Raw genomic sequence first — 19,377 nt, 5'->3', positions numbered from 1 at the left:
TCGGCGAGGTCCACACAGGCAGCCTAGAGACAGGGACCACAGCCACAGAGGACAAAGAAGAACCTATGAGCATCCCTCTTCAGCCAAGGGGATGAGGGATGCATTGCCATGGCCCAACTTAAGGCAGCACCAGACTTTAGCAAGAGTGGCTTTCACAGGGAGGCAGGAACTGGAGTCTGTCCGGGAGACCCTCCTCGGGAATGGCCCTGAAGGCAGAGCTCTCTGTTGTCTCAGAGAAAACTCTCCTTTGACTTTCTCCCCCAGATGGGTAGAATAGTAAGTAATTCACGTCAAGCCCAGATAGAAAGCCCAGAAGGCATGCACACAGCCGAGTTTGACCCAGCACCATGGTGGCACACCTGTAACATTTGGGGATGGAAGCAGGAGGATCAGAAATTTAAAGTCAGCCTGGGCTAATGAGAATCTGAAGCTAGTCCCTCATAGTCAAACCGCCCAGGAGCCCAGGAGCCCAGGAGCCCCAGGAGAGAAGGCAGATGCCCCGAGTGCAGAGACTGCCAGTGCTGGTCTGGAGGAGCTGGCTCCCGGAGGTGGGTTTCCTCTGTGATGGGATAGGAAGCTACGGGGCAGAGCTGAAAGGGCCTGCTGGGAAGGAGGCAGGACATTGTCCCCTCGAGGACAGGCTGCAGCCTGAAGCAAGCATAGCAAACTTCTGTCACAGGCCAGACTGTTCTCGCCTCTCCTGGTCTCTGTGGCTACTCTTCAACGCTGCACCTAAGCAGTCAGCAAATGAACAGGAAGTGGTTCAATAAAACTTTATTGACAACAATTGTCAGCAGACTGGATTTGGCCCTCCAGCTCCAGCCAGAGGTTAGAAACTAACCTCCTGCCCGGTGGCTTCCCAAACTGAGATCCCTGGGCCTGAATTAGTGAATCGCAAGAATATTGGAAATGCTGGTTCTTGGCCCCACCCACATCTAAGAATCAGAGACTCTCCTTCACCCCGCCCCTCAAACCCCTTTTAAGGTAAACAACTTGTCATTCTATAATTATGTACACGAATCATCCCTGAGGGCCGTAGCTCTACTGAGCTCTGCTGCTGGTGGTCTCAGCAAAAGTCCAAGCTAGAATAGTGTGTGCAGGGGGCTAAGTCCCCTCTGCAAGCAGTGAAGACCCCTGTCTCCATCGTCCTCCATGGCCTGTGGACTGGCACTTGTATTTATACGTCCCTCTTGGGTGGCCCTTGGGGACCGCTGGGCTCCCAGCAGGCCTGTGCCTAGCCCTTGGCAGCACTCCACATCTCTGTCCCTTCCTCGGCCATACACTGTACTTCAGAGTGACAGCCTTGCAGCTCGCACAGGAAGCCTCCGGAACCTGCCTGCAATAAGGCTAGGCTCGTGGTTTCTTCATGAGGGAAATCATGGTGTCCAGCTTTATAATGACTTCAGTGAGAGGGTGGGATTCCATGCGCCTGAGTCACCAGAGAGAGGTGTGTGAGTAGTAATGAATTTAAAGAGGCCCCACAGTCCCCAATGCCAGGTGGCTAGCCACTCTCTAGGGAGAAACACTGCACAGATCAAATTCCTGCCAGCTTGAGACCCTGAAATGCAGTGTCCATGGGGTCCTGCAGCCTCATCCTGCTCCAGGACCTGTGAGGAGATTCTTGCATAGAACTGGGCAATAGCTGGTGCCTCAGTGCCAGTGGCCTGAAGGAGTCACATTGTAAAAGACAAAGATAAGGGGTGAGGAGATGCCTCATTTGGTCAAGTGCCTGCCACCCAAGCATTAGAATTAAAATTTGATCCCCAGATGCACATAAAGGGCTGGGTGCAAGACCAAGCATGATGGTGCATGCATTTGACCAAGCGTGATGGTGCACGCATTTGACCAAGCATGATGGCGCATGCATTTGACCAAGTGTGGTGGTGCACATCTTGGGAGGCAGAGGCAGGTGGGTCTCTGTGAGTTCAAGACCAGTATCCACCAGGGTGACATCATGAGACCCTTTCTTTAAAAAGAATTAAAGAGAAGCTAGGAGCAGCATTGTATACCTATAATTTCAGTCCTGGAGAAACAGAGAGAGGCCTGGGGCTTGTTTGAGAGCCAGGCTGGCCCGGTTGGTGGGCTCCAGGTTCAGTGAGAGCTACCATCTCAAAAGAGTATGACAGAGACTCACTCATTAGAGGACACCTCTGACCTCCTTGTGCGCGCGCACACACACACAGCACACACACAGAGCACACACACATATGAGGACGGTGATTGGTGAGGAAAGTGGGCACTGGGGGGCTTCAGGGAGATAGATGGTCAGGGTCACATTATCACAGCTCAGTAGCTTTTGCATAATGAACCAAGAGATCTCAGTATGAGCCGTGCACCGGATACTTCAGTGCAGAGGTCAAATCCCCTGTGTCCCCCATCAACCTCATCAATCACGATGGCTCCACACTGCTTTTGGCATCTGTCCCATTTCCAACAGGCACCCATGCAGGTGCCCAAAGCCCAGAGGAGACCGCATCGGGACCTCCCCCAGGCGGTGTTCAGGGTCGGCCAGTGTTCAAAGGAGGTTTCGATTCTAAGGAAAAGAAAACATTGGCAAAATGGCTTTCTAGCTAAATGTCACCCTCCAATTTCAGGGGGTCACTGCCAATCCCAAACCCCTTTGCCCATGGAAGTGGGGCTCTGTGAATTTGAACCATACCCGCACGCAGGTCTAGAACTGCCTGCTGATCTGAAGGGGTCAGCTGGGTAGAAGGGGTTGGCAGTGTTAAGGCCTGGAGACTGTGAGGGGCATGAGTGAGGCCATGAGTGTGGACGAAGGGTTCTGAGGAGAGCCAACAGGCAGAGCATGAGCTGGGAGGCAATGGCAGAGGAGGGAAAAGAGCCACGTGATGAGGTGCTTTGGAAGTAGATGGCCCTGCTGCTAGGGGATCCAGGAGGGTAGAGCTGAGAGGATATGGAGCAGCTAGAACACTGACCAGGGCTTCGGTGAAAGGCTGGTGACTCTGCCCAAGGCGGTGGGAGACTTTGAGGGACAGGTGGAAGAATCAATAGAGGGGTGGGAGAGGTCCCGGCCGTCATTACCTGCTGCTGCTGTAGCAATGACCAGGCCTCACAAAGCATGTTACCTAAGGGTGTCTGTGGGTCTGGAGTTCAGAAGGCCCTGACAGCTATGGGCCCCATGAGCTGCTGGCCAGGTGCTGGCCAGGCCTAGGGAGGAGGGCTTCATGGGAAGACCCAACCAGCTTCCAAGCTCCCAGGGTCATCTGAGAAGTCGCTTCTTGGTTGGCCTTTGGGCTGGGGCCTCTGCTCGTAGGACCGGGACCTCTTCCACACATTAACCCACGACGTCAGAGCTGGAAAGGGAGGGTCAGCTGGCAGGCAGGACAGAAATTACAGCCGATGCCATCCAGTCACAGCCCATCTCCTTTGCCACATCAGGTCAGAATCAAGACACTGGGTCCAGCCATGTTCACAGAGAGGACCCTGCCCAAGGAGGTGGATCCCAGGGGTCACTGAGGGGTATCAAACAAACTCTCCGGACATCAGGGCAACACGGGAAGCTGCTGTGCGGTGGCATCAGGAGCAAGGCGTACAGATCAGGGGAGGACAAGCCCACAGTGAGCAGTGTGGGCCATGCCTCGTGTGAGCAGTGGCATTGGGGTGTGCAGCGGACGGGTAGGACCTTCCACGGGGCAGTCAGTCTGTCTGAGGAAGGATGGGAAGCTGAAACAGCCCGAACCTGCTCAGTCTCTCCTTTTTTTCTTTTTTTTAACCATCACCCCTTGCCTTTGCATCTTCTCTCAGGATCTCCCCTCTGTGAAAAGGCACGCTGATCTGGATAAGTGAGGCCGGCCCCATGTATCCGGAATCAACCACGGGGTCCCCAGCTCGACTCTCCCTGCGGCAGACAGGCTCCCCTGGGATGATCTACAGGTAAGTCACCCAGGCTTCCTCTGAGGAGGAGTCCCTGAGACAGCCACATTCCCCTGGGGAAAGACCAAGGTCTCGAGGAGGGCTAACAGGGCTGTGAAGTACACAGGCCCCTTGGAAAAGAATAGACGCTTTCAAAGCTAGAGTTGGAAAGACGGTAAGAGTTTCCAGATGGTGCTGGGCCAAGATAGATTTGTTTCTGGCCCCTGACCCTTTGGAAATGTCATCTGAGGCTACCCGAGCCCTTCAGCAGGGGCCAGAGCAGTATTCCTGCTGTGCACATCACTACTCAGTGGTCTCTGGTCTCTCACCCAGAGGCATCTAGGAGGCCGCTCTCCAGCTCACAGGCATTTGGGGGTCAGCAGCTGCCCATCTTCCAAAGGCCAGCAACAGCCAAACTCTTACAGGGCAATCTTGACCGCCTTGTGTAAGCCAGCCTTTCTGAACAACAGGCCTCCTGTAGGGGGCGCTGGTGGGCCACTGGCTGAGAGCCGGCAAAGGAAGCCCAAAGCAACCCCACCATCCTGGAAGATTACGGCCAGATAGGACCCCAACAGCCTATACATTCTGGAAATTCGGGCCTTTGTAGACAATGAGTGGACCCTGGGCTGTTGCAAGTGCTTTTGGAAAACCAGGGGGAGGAGGTGTCTGCCCTGGGGAGAACCCCAGAGCCTCAGGCCCTCCTGTCAGGATGTGTTTTGGCAGCTATTCTCAAGAATGTTGTAAAGCACGATCTAAGGCTTATTTAAAAACCCAGATGCGAGCTGGAGGGCAGGGCTTTAAAAAAAAACCCAGACGCTCACTCAGAGTCTACTGTGAGGAAGAAGCTAGGCGCCTCTGGACCCATCCGCGAGCAACCAGAGCATGCAGGCTCCAAACCTCTGCTTCACTGGCCACTGGGTGGCGCTGCTGCAGAGCATTTGGTTGTACATCGGCTAGAGTCTGGTCAGCTAGCCTGGAGCTGGGAATGGAGACGCGTGGTGGGTGGGGGCTGCGGGATATCAGCGATGAATTCTGAGCTTGCACCTGCCTGTGGCTGATGCCAGTTGCATACTGTCTTCTCTCCTCTTCTCTCCCCCTCCTCTTTCCTCCATTGCTATCCGAAGTACTCGGTATGGGAGTCCCAAAAGACAGCTCCAGTTTTACAGGTAATAAGTTCTTCTCCTCCTCCTCCCCCTCCTCCTCCTCCTCCTCCTCCTTCTCTTTCTCCTCTTCCTGCTCCTCCTTCTCTTCCTCTTTCTCCTCCTCCTCCTCCTGCCCCTGCTCCTCCTCTTCCTCCTCCCAATCCAGAAAGCCAAAGGGCATGGTATGGTGGGGAGGGCTGTGCCCATCCTGGGCAGGGCACGACGCAGGCTGGTACAATCTGCAACGGCAGGCTCTACCCATGTCTCTCAGTGCTAACCACAGAGTCTGTGCAGTGCTGGTGTGCAGTGTGCGCTTGGGTTAATCACGTGTGTCCATCTGCTGAAGTCTGCCTTGATTTGACCAAATGGGCTTAAGATATGTATTCAGTTCTCAGCCAGGTCTACCATTAGAACCTCGCTCGCCGGCTCGGCCTAGGGCTCGGCGGTGGAGCACTTGCCTAGTGTGTTCAAGGCTATGTGCTTCACTGTCACCATCACAAAGCTATGAAAGAAAACAGGGAAGATTTTAGTATGCGGGGTGCTCTCTTCTGGTCACAGGACCGTTTCCACAAGCAGAGGGAAGGGTTTGCGCTGAACCGGCCTGTCCTTGTCACCTGCAGATTTGGGTTTAGATGGGCTCACAGCCTGTGGGGCCTTCAGGTGGTGCCTTGAAGCTCACGTCTTCATAAGGTGTATGCAGTGGCCGTGTGATTGGGGTCAAGGTGGCGAAGGGTAGTAGCTAGCCCTCGGGCAGGGGTATTGGAGGCCAGGTGTTGCCCTACTGAGGTGTGGCATCAAGAAGCCCAGGCTCCCCTCAGGCCAGTCTGCCCCTCCCTCTAGACTAGCTCACACTCATCCGCAAAGGAAAGGACACAGCCAGAAAACACTTCCGGGCCCAAGAAGTAAGATGTCAGAGCTGCAGGCAAGCTGGCTCAGCCTGCCTCGGGGCTGTGATAGCCGTCCCTACACCCTTGGCAACAGGGCAGTGCCTGCTGCAGCATCTAACCCATAAGGATAGAGGTCGCTATCTAGATCTGTCGCACGCATCCCAGAGATGGTGCTGTGTTCTCATGCACCAGCACTCTGGGCTATGTGTGTGGGGTCAGCACTGGGTCCTTGCACAGCTGTGTTCTTCCCGTAGGCGCAGGATCATGACCACGCCTGGGTTCACAGGCTAACTTGTGCTCCTGTCTCTGAGGTCTCGTTCCTCACAGGGAAGTCTGAGAGGTGAGACTGGTTTGACCGCAGCGTTGACTGGATAAAAACATCTACCTGAGCTTGAGCTTGCGAACCCTTGTGTGGCCATCTGTGTGACAGATGAGGAATGCCTGCTGTTCATTTGATCTGGTCAGAACTGAGTAATAAAACCAAATGTGCACCTGAACCCCATCCTCAGGAGAGCCTGTGGGAGAGGAAGGACAGAATAGCAGGCTGAAAAGGCACCCCAGTAAAGCGCAGGTGTACGTAACCCTGCAGCGAGTTTCCCCTGGCGTTAGCTGGCCCTCGGACCAGCAGATCATAGGTCTATCCTGTCCTTGGCCCTCAGAGCAAAAGACCACAGATCCATCCTGTACTTTGGATCTCCAGTAGAAGTTTCACAAAGCAGTTAGATCAGACATCTGGTAGTGATCTCAAAAGGCTGGTCCTTCACTCATTGAAGAGACAAGGTGCCGCTCACTAGAAGCACCCACATCAACGCCGTGGTTAGCATGGCCATCGCAGAGCTCCTAACATTGCTTAGCACTGTCCCTTTGAAGGCAGAAGTGTTGGTGGCCTCACATTGAACAGGATTCCCTGTCCTGATTACCAATTGAGCGACTCTCAGATCAATAGGAGAGTAAAATCCTATATAACACACAGCCCCAAACCTGGTGTCATCTGAAGGTTGGCATTCCTTTCCTGCTTATATGTCTGTAGGTTCTCCTGGCTATGCGGGGACATGTTTTGTCTCTATGCTGCAGATGGGTCCACATGCTCTCCACCCTGTCCCTCTAGCCAGGGCCTGCCCCCGGCACATTCTTCCATGGAGGAAGTGTCGGAGGAAAAGAAGAGCCATGCCCAGTTTCCTTCAGCATGCAGCTGGACTACGGCAGACCCCGATTGGCGTTTCTGCTCAGGTTCCCATGTCCAGAGCAAACAAGAGTCCTCCCTAGCACAGGAAAGTGCATTTCACCACCAGTAGGAGGCACCACAAAGCCTCAGTGGATTCGTCGCCTTCCTCCTTACTTTTACCAGTTGCCTGTCAAGAAGGAAGGGAAGGGGGGAAAGTTTTGCCATATGATTTGGGCATCAGGTTCGTCATGGCAAGAAAGCGTGGCAGTGGAAACCATGTCCGTTTTGGCAGCAGGAGGGTGAGGCTGCTTGCTGGAGTCTGGATGGATCAGGAAGCCGAGTGGGGAATGCCAGGGCTCAGCTGGAGTTTTCAGTCTGAGACCTTAGCTTAGGGGATGCTGCCATCCACTCTGAGGTGGATAAATGGCCTCGCGCATGCCTGATGTGCTTAAGGATGGAACCTCCGATGCTCCGGGCATGGTTCTCAACTCAGTCAAGTTGACAATCTGGATTAGCCATTACACATGGAGAGTCCCGGGTACAGAGAAGCATAAAGGACTGGATAATACAGTCATGCCATGGAAAATGGAAAACATCTGGAGAGCTTTTTTGCCCCAAGGAGGGGTGTGGGTCCCTCCCCAGCTGGTGTGGCTCAGGACCATTGACAGCTAGGTTAAAAAAGCTGTCCCAGCAAACAATTCAGATTTTTGTTACTGCAACAATACACCCGAGACAAACCGTCTTACTTACTTTCCTATTGCTGTGATAAAACAACCTGACCGAGGCAACTTACAAACGAAAACGTTACATTTGGGCTTACAGGCTTCGGACAATTAGAGTCCATAGTGAGGGCAGAGCAAAGGCAGGAGAGCTGAGAGCTCACGTCTTGGTCCACAGTGGGCTCAAAACTTCCTCTGAGCCTTTGCCTCTCAAAACCCACCACCCATCGTCTCTCCTAAGAAATAACCCCTTGAAGACACCATCGCAACAGGCTTGTCCTTTGGGAGGAGCGTCCCAGCTCGGTCCTGAGGCCTCTCCCGGTGCTCACGGACCTTGGGTTCTGTTCAGGGTTGCTTGTCCCGTTCCTCCCCACACATTGGCAATTGCTATTTGTTCTTTTCTTTGAGAGGTAGGAAAGCCTGTACCCGAGACTCTATAGGCAGCAGGCGTGTCTTCTGAGACAACAGTGTTCCACCAACACTTTCTTAGCTTCCAAAGGTGACAACCCTGGGCCCTCAGCATTTTGCCTCAGCCTGGTGCTGGGCCTCACAGTGAAGCTCAGTGAAGGGTGTGCTGTGAAGTTAGCCTACCAGAGGGATGTGCTCTATGTGCCCAAACAGATTTCTAGACCCTTCCATGTATAGGCAGCTATCTATACATATATCCACATAGTGTGCACCCCCATGGAGGGGAAGAACACCTCTGTGTGCCTCTCCACCGTGGCAGTGGCCACATGCCACAGGTACTCCACTGTCCAGTACGGGCAGAGCTTGGAATGGGGCGGAGAAGCCGTGAGCCATGTGTCTGACATTCAGGTAAAGAACAGCACAGCCAGTTCTTTCCTACCTGTGGCTCAGAAGACCCAAGCCTCTGACGCATAGGCAGCAAAGGGGAGACCACGGGAGGGGGCAGGACCCCCACCTCACGCCGCACCCCAGCCATCCTGTTGGCATTGCCAGCCTGTAGCAGAGGCCTTGCACTTCCCGAGCTTTTAGGAGAAAGGTACTCGTGAATAATTCAGCCCCTGCCACAGGATGAAAACTCCCTAATAGACGCTAATGGACTTGCAGCCTCCAACAGCCGACCCTGTGGGGCTCTCTCATTCACCAATTGCTTCTGACGTTCTGCAGTGACACTCCCTAATGAAAAACGCCACTGCGTGCGCCGCTTCCTTAGCTCCCTAACTAGACTGTGGCCTTTTTTAACAAGCAGCCACCCAGGGAAGCAGGTGAGTCGGACGCAGGAGCGGATGTAGCAGTCACTGTCTTGCGGGTGATGTCAGACACAGGCATCCCCGGGAACTTAAATGGTAGAGTTGGGGTGGTGTCTGGGAATGCTTCCGGCTGATCAGAAATCTGACCATCCACAATTTTTCAAAGCAGATAGCCTCAAAGATCCCACCCTGGGTGCACTTGAGGTAACTGTGCCGGGTGGAGGAGGGTGGGTGGGCTCCCACCCTGTGTTCCCGCGGTTGATCCTGCTTGCGCCCACCCCGTGCAGCCCTGGCCTGGCTGTCTTCCTGTCCCACTAGCTCATACCTCGCTGGCATTACCCTTGATTGAGAATCGGCATTCATGACTTGGGCTGGCAACGCTGTACGCAAGGTTTCTTGCTGTCTGAGAAGTGTGTCTAGGAAGCCCATGCCTGCAGGAGCCAGGATTGCTATTCAGGTCTTGGTTTGCCGACAGTTCTTGAGCAAAATGACTGTTTGTGTGTTGCATTGTGTGTGTGTGTGTGTGTGTGTGTGTGCGTGTGTGTGTGGGTTACATACCCGCCCCGGGATGGTGACCACTTCCCTGTTTCCACTTCTGAAGCTTCCTGCTGGTTGGCTTCCTCCTGGCTCTGGACACGTGTTGCCATTTGACAGAGCCAGGGAGGGCTTCTTACTCAGCCTGCCCCGGTGGGTGTCGTCGGGCTTTAGTGGCTCCAGGTAGAAGGCACTGGGGAGGGCAGAAGCAATTCCTACTGACTTAATGAGGTTAGCGCTGCCATCACCCCACTTTTCTGTGTCACCGTGTTAATTCGAGTGGAGTCCCCTGAGTTCCCAGCCGACAGGAATAGATATCCAGAGAAGACCTGCCAGCATGTAGAATGAGCAGCTCCTAACTGGGGTTGGGGGATGCTTATTCTTCTAGAGAGCGGGTAGGATACGGGGTTAGAGTTCCAGAGCCTCTAAAGTAGGCTAAAAACACTACCATATCACATTCGCCTCTAAGAAAAGCCAGAGCACAGCTGCGGCATGAGGGAGCCCAGCTCTGTCTATCGGCACACAGGCTGCCAGAATCCATGAACCATCTGTAGAACCTTCCTCCTCTGACTGGCCTTCCAGCGCCTACCCAGAGTTAATATCATCTCAGGCTACACACACACACACACACACACACACACACACCACACCACACACCACACACCACACAACAGGACCACAGACCCTCTGCTCTGGGCTGCCACCCTCACCCAGTTCTCTCCCTTCAGCTCCCGGGCTCCTCACTTGTAAGGGAAGGTTCTAGGCTGCCACCACGAGAGCCCGCCTTCCCTCAGTGATGGCTGTGAGCCAGCCAGGGAGGTAACAGGGCCCTGGTCTTTCCTGCCCACTCCTGTTTTTTCCCATGTTGTAAGGAGTATGCATGTGTTCTCTGTAAAGGGCTGTTTTAGTGTCCGTCACTCCCTGGTGATATTTGGTGCCAGTGAGGCTCATCCTAGCCTCCAGTCACTTGTCTCCGCTCAGAGATGCCCACCATACACACCAGCTTGGATGGTAGACTCTTCTCCCACAGATATTATCATCTCTGATGTCACACTGCACTGCTTTGGGGACAGTTACCTGCATGCCCTGTCTGTCACCACACAAGTACTTTCCTGTGTGGCCATCAGTGGTGGCAGAGAGCACTGTCCCATCCTGGACCCGATAGCCTGGCCACTTTCATCCCACACTGGGGCCCTGGCGGTATTTTCAGACCCCTGCAGACCCCAGGCGCTTTTGTGGGCAATGTCTTGAAAGCTAATGGGTATTGATTCCAGCCTGGCTGGGAACGCGTATGTCTTGCCCACTTTTCGGGAAGAGCTCCCAGCTGGCCTCCTCTCTCACACCAGGGAAGAAAGAGCTGGCTTCCATTTCACACAGGACTGGATGCTGGCCATGCAACACCTCCAGAGCCCTATGCCTACTGGAGGAGACGGTGGCCAGCCTGCAGGAGGGAGAGGAAGCCTGCATTGCCATCTTCAGGTCCCATTTACCTAAGCTGTGCCTCTTCTTGAGCTGGGACTCCTTTGCAGCCCCCAAATATTTTCCTAGAAAAGAACAGGTCTTTCACACAGCCCCAACCCCATCTGTTTCAGTATCAAGAGCCCTGCAGATGGCACCCCACTCCCACCCCAAAACTGTGAGCAGTGGTGAATGTCAGTCCTAGTGTGGAAACTGTACCTCCTACCACAGGACAGTCTGTAAGTCACTGCTAAGCTGAGTCAGGAGCCAGCCAGCCCCAGGGCTGCTACAGGAGCATTGCCAATAGGGCTCAGCCTGGCAAGGCCCATTAAGCCTTGGCTTGCCTCTTAGAGGCCAGGGCCCCTACTGTGACCTCCGTGGGCACTGCTGTGAACAGGAGCAGCAGCTGTTGGGAGGCAGAGCAATCAGGACAATTAGGAAAATATCTACACAGAGCTGATAAATGCCACACAGGAAAGGGGTGTGATGGGGTGGAGCCACACCCAACAAGCAAGGCTCTGACCGTGTGCAGCCAACACAGCACCTGCCCAGGGAGACACCACCCAGCCACACTGGGGCAGAAGATCCAAGATGGGATAGACACTGTTTCCCTCATTCTGTCTGTCTGTCTGTTTCTCTCTGTGTGTGTACATGAGCACATGTGTCTGTCTCTTTCTGTCTCTATTCTATCTCTCTATCTATCATCTATCTATCTATCTAACTGTCTATCTATCTATCTACCTATCTAACTATCTGGGCTGCTCTGTGTGTCTCTTTGTGTCTCTATCCTATCTATCTATCTATCTATCTATCTATCTATCTATCTATCTATCTATATCTATCCTATCTATCTATCATCTATCTATCTATTTACCCTATCTATCTATCTATCCATCTACCTATCTATCCATCTATCTATCCTACCTATCTATCTATCTATCTATCTATCTATCTATCTATCTATCTATCTGGGATTCTCTGTGTGTCTCTCTATGTCTTTTTTCTCTGTCTCTTTCTGTCTCTGCCTCTGAGTGTGTGTCTGTCTGTCTCTTTCTATGTTTCTGTCTCTTTCTCTGTCTCTCTGTGTCTGTGTCTCTCCTCTCTCTCTCTCTTCTCTCTCTCTCTCTCCTCTCTCTCTCTCTTTCTCTCTCTCTCTCTCTCTCTCTCTCTCTCTCTCTCTCTCTCTCGGATTCTCTGGGATGCTCTGTGTGTCTCTATGTCTCTTTTTTTCTCTGCTTCTCTCTGTGTTTGTCTGTCTGTCTGTGTCTGTGTGTGTCTGTGTATGTTTGTCTGCCTCTCTGTCTGTGTGTCTGTGTGTCCCTCCCTCCTTGGGATCCCAGTGACCATTGGTCTCTCCAGACCTCCCTGAGCCCCTCCCCTGACCCAGCCGCACGTAGAGTAAATATCCCATACTCCAAGCACTTACTGTGAATTAAGCCCTATGCTAGTTGCAGACAGTGCAGACATGACAGTCTTCACACAGAGATGACTGTGGGGAAGGCCACTGTGGAAGAATCAGCCCCAAGGTTCTTGGAGGTGACCCACCACCCTGTCTACAGTGCTCACTCAGAGGTGATCCCCCTGCAGTGCTCAGGCCAGGAAGGGAGAGGTGACCCAAGGAGGGAGGACTTTGCAGTCATCTCAAACTCCTATCCTTAGTTAGCTGTTCCTCTGGCCCAGAGGGGCCAGCCCTCACCTAGGGCCACTCAGCCCACCCGCAGGGCCACCCAGTACCTCTTCAGCTCCTTCTTGTGGTCAACCAAGCTTGCTTTCTCCTGGTAGCACTAGGCTGGTTCCCGTCCAGAAAACAGAAAGTCTCGGGGTCTCACCACTACAGCTGACCCAACTGAAGTAGGGGCTCCCAACTGCACCATCTAGTGACAGTTCAGGGGCCACCGTGCCGCATCTGGGCATATGTGATGCTCAGGCCAGGTGACAAGGACAGGGGCATGGATTGCAGACCCCTGCCTCACCTGTACCCGCCACTGCCTATCTTAGACAGAGCCGAGCATGGCTCCCTCTCCCTCCTGCAGCCTCAATGCTCACTGGTTCCGGCTAATGTCCTTGAAGTACCACCGGCAGGAGGATTCTCTCCCTGGATACATGGTTTTTTTCAGCCATGCCAGTGACACTGTCAGGGCTACCATTTATGTCCCCATCCCTCTCAACAGACACTGTTGACCTTGGTCTTTGAGAGTAAATTCATGAGCTAGACTGACCTAGGAATGGTTCTGGATGCATAAGCTGGGAAATCTTACACTCCCTATAAGCCCACTGCCTCTCATGCACTACTGCAAAAGCTCCACTGACTGTGACGTGTTCTCATGAAGCACGGAGCCCAGAGACCTCTGCTGGTGTGGCAGGACTTCCAGATGCAAACTGTGCTCAATAGGTTCCCTTTTCCCAGGCCTGAAGATAAACATGGCCTCCCAGGCTGGGCCCCTGGCATGTGGGTATGGCAGTGCTGTGGCAGGCACCCACTTAGAGCTTGCTTCTGTGACAGCTGTGTCTTGCTTCTTTCCTGGGATGGCCTCTTGCCTGGGTTCCCCTTCACCTCCTCATGAGAGCACTACGACATGGCATCTCAGCTGCCACTGGGCAGCCCCACCATCCTTCTGCATGTTCCCCGTGCTCCCAGTTACACTGTGCCACTCGGAGGCAGTACTCCCTCCTGCCTGCAGTCTAGCCTGGCCCGCTTCTCTTACACTTGCTGGGGCAGAGGTGGGCAAGCTTGTCTCCCAACAAGCGTGATTTTAAGGACAGGAGTCTCAGGCCAAGGGTGTTTGACCCAGGACTTGGGCACACCCCGATGGCACTTCTCCTTGAAGATTGTTACTTCTGCATCTGCCCCCTGCCCTGCAGCCAGCCAACCAGCCTAGGGCCCCAGCGGTACTGACAAGCTCTGTTAACCACCACCACTCGCTCCACATTTCCCATCTGGACGGTGGCAACTCCAGGCGGCATCATGCTGTCCATGACATACAGCGAGAGCCTGCGGAGCGTAAGCAGCAGATGCCACTCAGACTGGACCCTGCATCCAGTCCGCCAGACAGACACCCTGGAGCTGCAGCGGCTGAGGGAGGTGCGGGCAGCCGCCCAGGCCAGGAACATGGAGAGCTTTCTCCAAATGCACGGCCTCTCCCTGGATGGCTGCACCGCCCAGCACACGGGCATGAAGTATCGGTAAGGGCTGGGCTGGAGCTGGGGGTGGGTGAGGAGTCCCCAGGACATCTGAGGAGGACCGAGAGGAGGTGCTGCAGGGGAGAGGGACACGGCTGACTCTGGGAACGCGGGCCATGACTTTGCTGTGACTCGCGGGGGATAGTTTCAGTTTGGAGATGCCTGCTGTGGTGCTAGCTGTCTGGCAGTACGTATTCCTGAGCATGGAGTTTTGTCTGAGTGTTTCCAGGCTGGGAACCTGGTTGAGCGGATAAGGCTGTTTCATTCGTCTCTGGCAACTTCACTGGGACAAACTGGCCGCTCGAGGTTGGCCGAGCACAAGTTAGTGAGAACGCCTCTTTGGGGTTGGGTTCAGCAGCTAAAGGCACTGACTGTTCTTACCTGACCAAAGTAGGGCAGTTTACAACTACCTGTAACTCCGCCAGAGTGTCTGCCACCTGCTGGCCTCTGTGAGTACTGCATGCGTGCCGACACAATGACAAATAAAGTCAATATTCTTTAAAATGGGACTGGAGAGATGGCTCAGAAGTTACAGGCACTGGCTGCTCTTGCAAAGGACTCAGATTTGGTTCCCAGCACCCACATAGTGGCTCATTACCACCCATAACTTCAGTTCCTGGAAATCCAGTGTCCCCTTCTGACCTCTACAGGCAAAACACGCAAACACATAAAATAAAATAAATAAATCTGAAAAAAAAAATGTAGAGGAAAATACTTCAGCTCAATACAAACTCACTCTGGAAAGAAAAAACCCATGTTCTATTCTCTGAACAAAGAAATGTGTCCTTCACATTGCAAAACTGAGCTGAGTCTATCTATGATACGTGGTTTTCATCGGGTCTCCTCAGAATTGGCTGCCTCCAACTGTAACTATGGCAACAAAGGCTGTGGATGAAGGTTCAGTCTGTCTCGATGACCTGCATGTAGGATAAGTTTTCTTAGACTCCCACAAGAACCTTTCTGCGTGACTCACGCCTCTCTGGATTCAGCACCCAAGACAGCTCCTAGGCCCAGCTGGCCCGCCCATTGGCAGCCCTGTTTACAAACGCGTGGAGATTGCAATCCAGCACCTTTCCAAATGTCTGCAAGCACCAGAGACTGTTGGTCAAAGGAGACCGTCTCCTCCAGTCCTTGTAGGATAGCCAGTGTTGCGAACGAAAATACAGGCTGCTATCGGATTAGCATCTCAGGAAGAGAGCAGGTATCTATTTTCGTATCAGTATGTCCTGTGCAATCTGTGGCATATGCTCGTGATTAAAATCACACGTCTATCTGGGGTTCAAGTCTTCTCTTTTAGCTCCAGGGTATGGCTGTTCTCTGTGAGTGGAGATTAGGACTCCTATTGTGCCTTCCTCTCTCATGGACAATGTGTTTGGTCCATGTGGGAGCGTTGTTGTAGTTTAAAGGAACAAAGCGCTCGTGGGGGACCCTGAGACAGCAGGGTCTTGACGTCTTTGTACTCTGAGTCGGCTGTGAGGGAAGCCCAGTGGCCAAGGCTGGCCTTGTGATGGTCATAGAAACTGTTTGAAGGGAGAGACCCTGAGCCCTGTTTGTTTTGTGTTGGCTGCTCATGGGGACCTAGCGTGTACTCAGCAACCTCTTACTGAGAGGACGTTGGCATTAGATCCTTGGCTGGACCCTGGAGATCTCTCAACACCCCTTCCACTGCGTTTGCCTGGAGAATGACTCAGCTTCTCTGGAGCACAGGACCTCAGGCCAGCAAGCCCTGCTGCCTAAGTGGGCTGCCCGCAGTGGGGAAACCGAGCCAGGCCTGTGCTGGCTTCTGCAGGTGGCGCCCGTGTGACTTTCCAGGACATCCTTGGTGAGGACACCACCCTCCCAGTCTCTGTGCCCATGTCCAGTTCTACCCTCGGGGGCTGGGTCCTCCCTTTGTGTTAGGCCTGAGCTCGTGGGGACTGGAGGTTTTGCTGGCCTGTGGAGAGAGTGTTAAGGGGAGGGGAGCCACACTATTGGTCTGACTCTCATTTGCTCATTTGCTTGCTCATTGGTTTTGATCCTGAGCAGTTAACCAGGATCAGGCTCAAGGCCTAACCTAGAACACATCTTCAGATCTTTATTCCTGAGGGTAGTGAAGGCTGAGAGGCATTGCCCAGTGAGCGAGAGATGTCATTCTTGAGGTCCGTGCCCAAAGGCAGAGCACAGGCTAGGAGATGGCTGTGTCAGTAACACGCCTGCCACATAAGTTAGGGGACCTGAGTTCAGATCCCCAGAAGCCACAAACAAAGCCAGGTATGGTAGTGTGTACCCCAGGGCTAGGGGAGGGAAGTCAGAGACAGGTGGATCACTGCGACCTGCTTGCCGGCCAGTCTAGATTCAATGAGATCTTCCTTATGCTGAGGGTGGGTGTGGGGAGGGGAGGGGCCTTGGCCATTCATTCATTCATTCATTCATCCATTCCAGAAGCACTCATAGCTGCCTGCTATGCGATGCTAAGCATCACACGTGTGCTTCTCGGGTCCTTGGTCCCTTTGACCCAGCTTTCCTTGGTCATCCTATCATAGTGGAAACTTTCCCCCTGCTTTCCTGGTGGCTTGGCCCTGAGCAGGTAGCAATGGGCACTGGTTCCAGGGAGCCCCGACACACACCCACCAGCCAGCAGTGCCTGCCCAGGCTTGGGGCTGCAGGTCAGCCTGGATCAGCCAGTGCAGGCCCCAGGGACTGGCAGGGCAGGAGGCTGTGCATTCTGCGTCATGAATAATGACTCCACTTCCCAGCACCGCCTGCCTGCGCGCCTCACTGGCTACTCACTGGCTCAGCAGGAGCCTCTGACACCCCCATGTGCAGATCCAGGAGGCACCGGGAGCAGCAGCTGCTGCCTGAGACCCCAGAGCTGCCACCCCAGGAGATCGCAGTCACAGTAGCCCAGCTTAACCCCAGGTTGCCACCCCAAGGAATACATCCCCCATCGAGGTCATGAAGAAGTGACTCTACTCCTGGTAGGGGGAAGCATCTGTGCCCAGCCCAGATGTGGAACAGCCAGGGCCAGAGCAGGCAAACTCAAGTGAAGATGGGGGAGACAGGAGAAGCGAGTAGACATGGCTCCTCCCTGCTGGACCTCCAACTCCCCACCTCGATCTTTGACTCCTCTCAGATAAGGTCTTGTCTAGCATCCTCTGGAAATTTGATGCCCTCTGCTCGGCTGCACAGGCAGGTCCTCTGCTGCCCTCAGAAATCCTTGCTCTGAGAGGACGCCCTGCCACTTCTTCACCTTCTGGGATAGTCTCATCGGAAGCAGAGAGGAGGGCTCCTAAGGAGCAGGCGACTTCAGAATCCAGCAGGGGCTGAACTGAGCCTGCCCTCAACATGCAGGTATCTTTCGTGTGTTCAGAGCACAGCCTCAAGAGCCGTGGCCCCGAAGATCGGCTGGGACGCTCGGCAGCCAGCAGCCCCAGCCCGGGCACCCGTGGACGCTTCCGCGCTGTGGCCATGGTGGCCCGGAGCCTGGGACAGCTGTCGGTGCAGAGTGCCTCAAACAGCAACGACACCAGCTTGAAGCAGCCAGGGATGAAGTATAGGTAGGCAGAGAAGTCAGTTCTGAGGGGTGGGGACTGACTGGGCTTTCCACCGTCCTGCAGACCTCACCCTGGCAGCCTGGGCAGCTTGTGCCGAGGGCCTCTCAGTACCTGGTAGACTTGCTAAAAAGTAAGTTGAGACTCGATCAAGCCCCAAGTCGCCTCTCCTCGGCCTCAGGGTTGTGGGGATGGTATACAGTCCTCCTCCTCCTCCTTTTCCTCCTCCTTCTCCTCCTCCTCCTTCTCTTCCTCCTCTTCCTCCTCTTCCTCCTCCACCTCCTCCTCTTCCTCCTCTTCCTCCTCCACCTCCCCCTGTTTCCTCTCTGAAGCTCTCAGCACAGTAATAAAATTGCCTCATCAAGGTTCACTGTTTGCCCTTCCTGTAGAGCATCAGCCACAAGCCCCTGCCACCTCCTGTCCTTCCCTAAGATCATAGGTCCCAGAAGATGCCCCAAAAGGAGAAGGTAGTTGAGCACTTTCTGGCGGAGTGCCAGACCGCCCTTGCTAGTGTTAGTCTGACAGTGGACCACTCCCAGGGAAATGAACAAGCCTTTCTGGCGGCCAGACCAGCCCCCTCCATCAGGGATTCTGGCATGAGAGGGTTCCAGGCGGACTGTGCTGTGGAGAGCTCAGGTGTCAGCTTATTTCTCCCCATGGTTTGGGGACTGCCTCTTCCCTCCCTGTCCTGTGTTCCAGGGAGGGTCCAGGTGTGGTGGCAGGGTCTTTTTCTTCTTCCCACCTCTGCCGTCCACCTGGCGCTGACAGCAGAGCTCCCACACCAGGAAGGAAGGGCCTGGCTTCATGGGAAGGATCCCCTGAGCTGATCTTCTCCCTCCCATGTAAGACTCAGAGCCAAAGGGTCTGTGTGAAGGAAGAGGATAGGGGTCTCAGAGAAAGGGATCTTCCCTGGGTTTGTGCAGACTGAACACGTCAAAGGAGCCCTCTAGCCCCCAGGCAGTCCACTGGGAAGCCTCCTTCCTCAAAGCAGGAGTGCAATGCAGCAGCTTCCTGATGACCTCACACAGTGCGAGCGTAGGTGGTCCTTGCAGACTATAGGAGAGAGTCGTCTGAGTTTATGACTGGTGTTGCAATAGGAAGCTTAAACCTCCCCTGTACCAGCACTCAGAAGGTGGGTACTACAGCCCAGAGGTCCCGTCATGGTAAATGCTGGCACGAGGCTAGGGTTCTGCTTATGCTCTCATGCCCTGGCCTCCCAGGTCCTGGGATGTTGGTTGGGTGGTCTTCAGCAAACCTCTTGGGTAAAAGAACTCATTTTCCATCCTGTAAGCTTGATGGAAACCATCAGAATGGAATCTCTCTGTTCTAGAATCTCTGTGGTTTTTATCTTTGTTTCAGTGGCCATTAAAAGCCAAGACTAAGTAGAAATATATATATATGTATGTATGCATATATGCATGTGTCTGTACATGTGTGTGCGTGTGTGTGTATATAATTCTGTGCATATGTATATATGTGTGTATGTATATATGCATGTATATATGTGTGTATGTATATATTTATGTATGCAAGTACATACATATACATGTATTGTGTGCATATGCATGAGTATATATGCATATAAATATGCATACACATGTGTGTGCATGTAGGATGCCGTCCCGCAGCTCCTACCTGCGTGGGGTTCCACGAACCGAGGATTTGGAAACCTGTA

At 53.7% G+C, this 19,377-nt stretch overlaps 1 protein-coding gene across 4 annotated transcripts in view; it reads left to right on the top strand.

Annotated features, from left to right (window-relative positions):
- Kcnab2 (potassium voltage-gated channel subfamily A regulatory beta subunit 2) overlaps positions 1–19,377 on the top strand; it is an 87,952-nt gene that overhangs the window by 40,400 nt on the left and 28,175 nt on the right. For 2 of the 4 annotated variants that reach the window (XM_031379643.1, XM_031379642.1), the window contains exons 2-3: positions 3,766–3,894; positions 4,998–5,039. In XM_031379643.1, the coding sequence (XP_031235503.1) occupies positions 3,818–3,894; positions 4,998–5,039 (119 nt within the window). In that variant the 5' untranslated portion in view covers positions 3,766–3,817. Of the gene's footprint in view, positions 1–3,765; positions 3,895–4,997; positions 5,040–13,942; positions 14,176–19,377 lie in introns of those variants that run through there. The other 2 variants (XM_031379645.1, XM_031379646.1) reach the window with 2 other exon arrangements.

The sequence above is a fragment of the Mastomys coucha genome, unplaced genomic scaffold (genome assembly GCF_008632895.1).
Source record: "Mastomys coucha isolate ucsf_1 unplaced genomic scaffold, UCSF_Mcou_1 pScaffold18, whole genome shotgun sequence".
NCBI lineage: Eukaryota > Metazoa > Chordata > Mammalia > Rodentia > Muridae > Mastomys > Mastomys coucha.
Note: the sequence above shows the minus strand (reverse complement) of the source record. Positions and strands in the feature narration are given on the sequence as shown.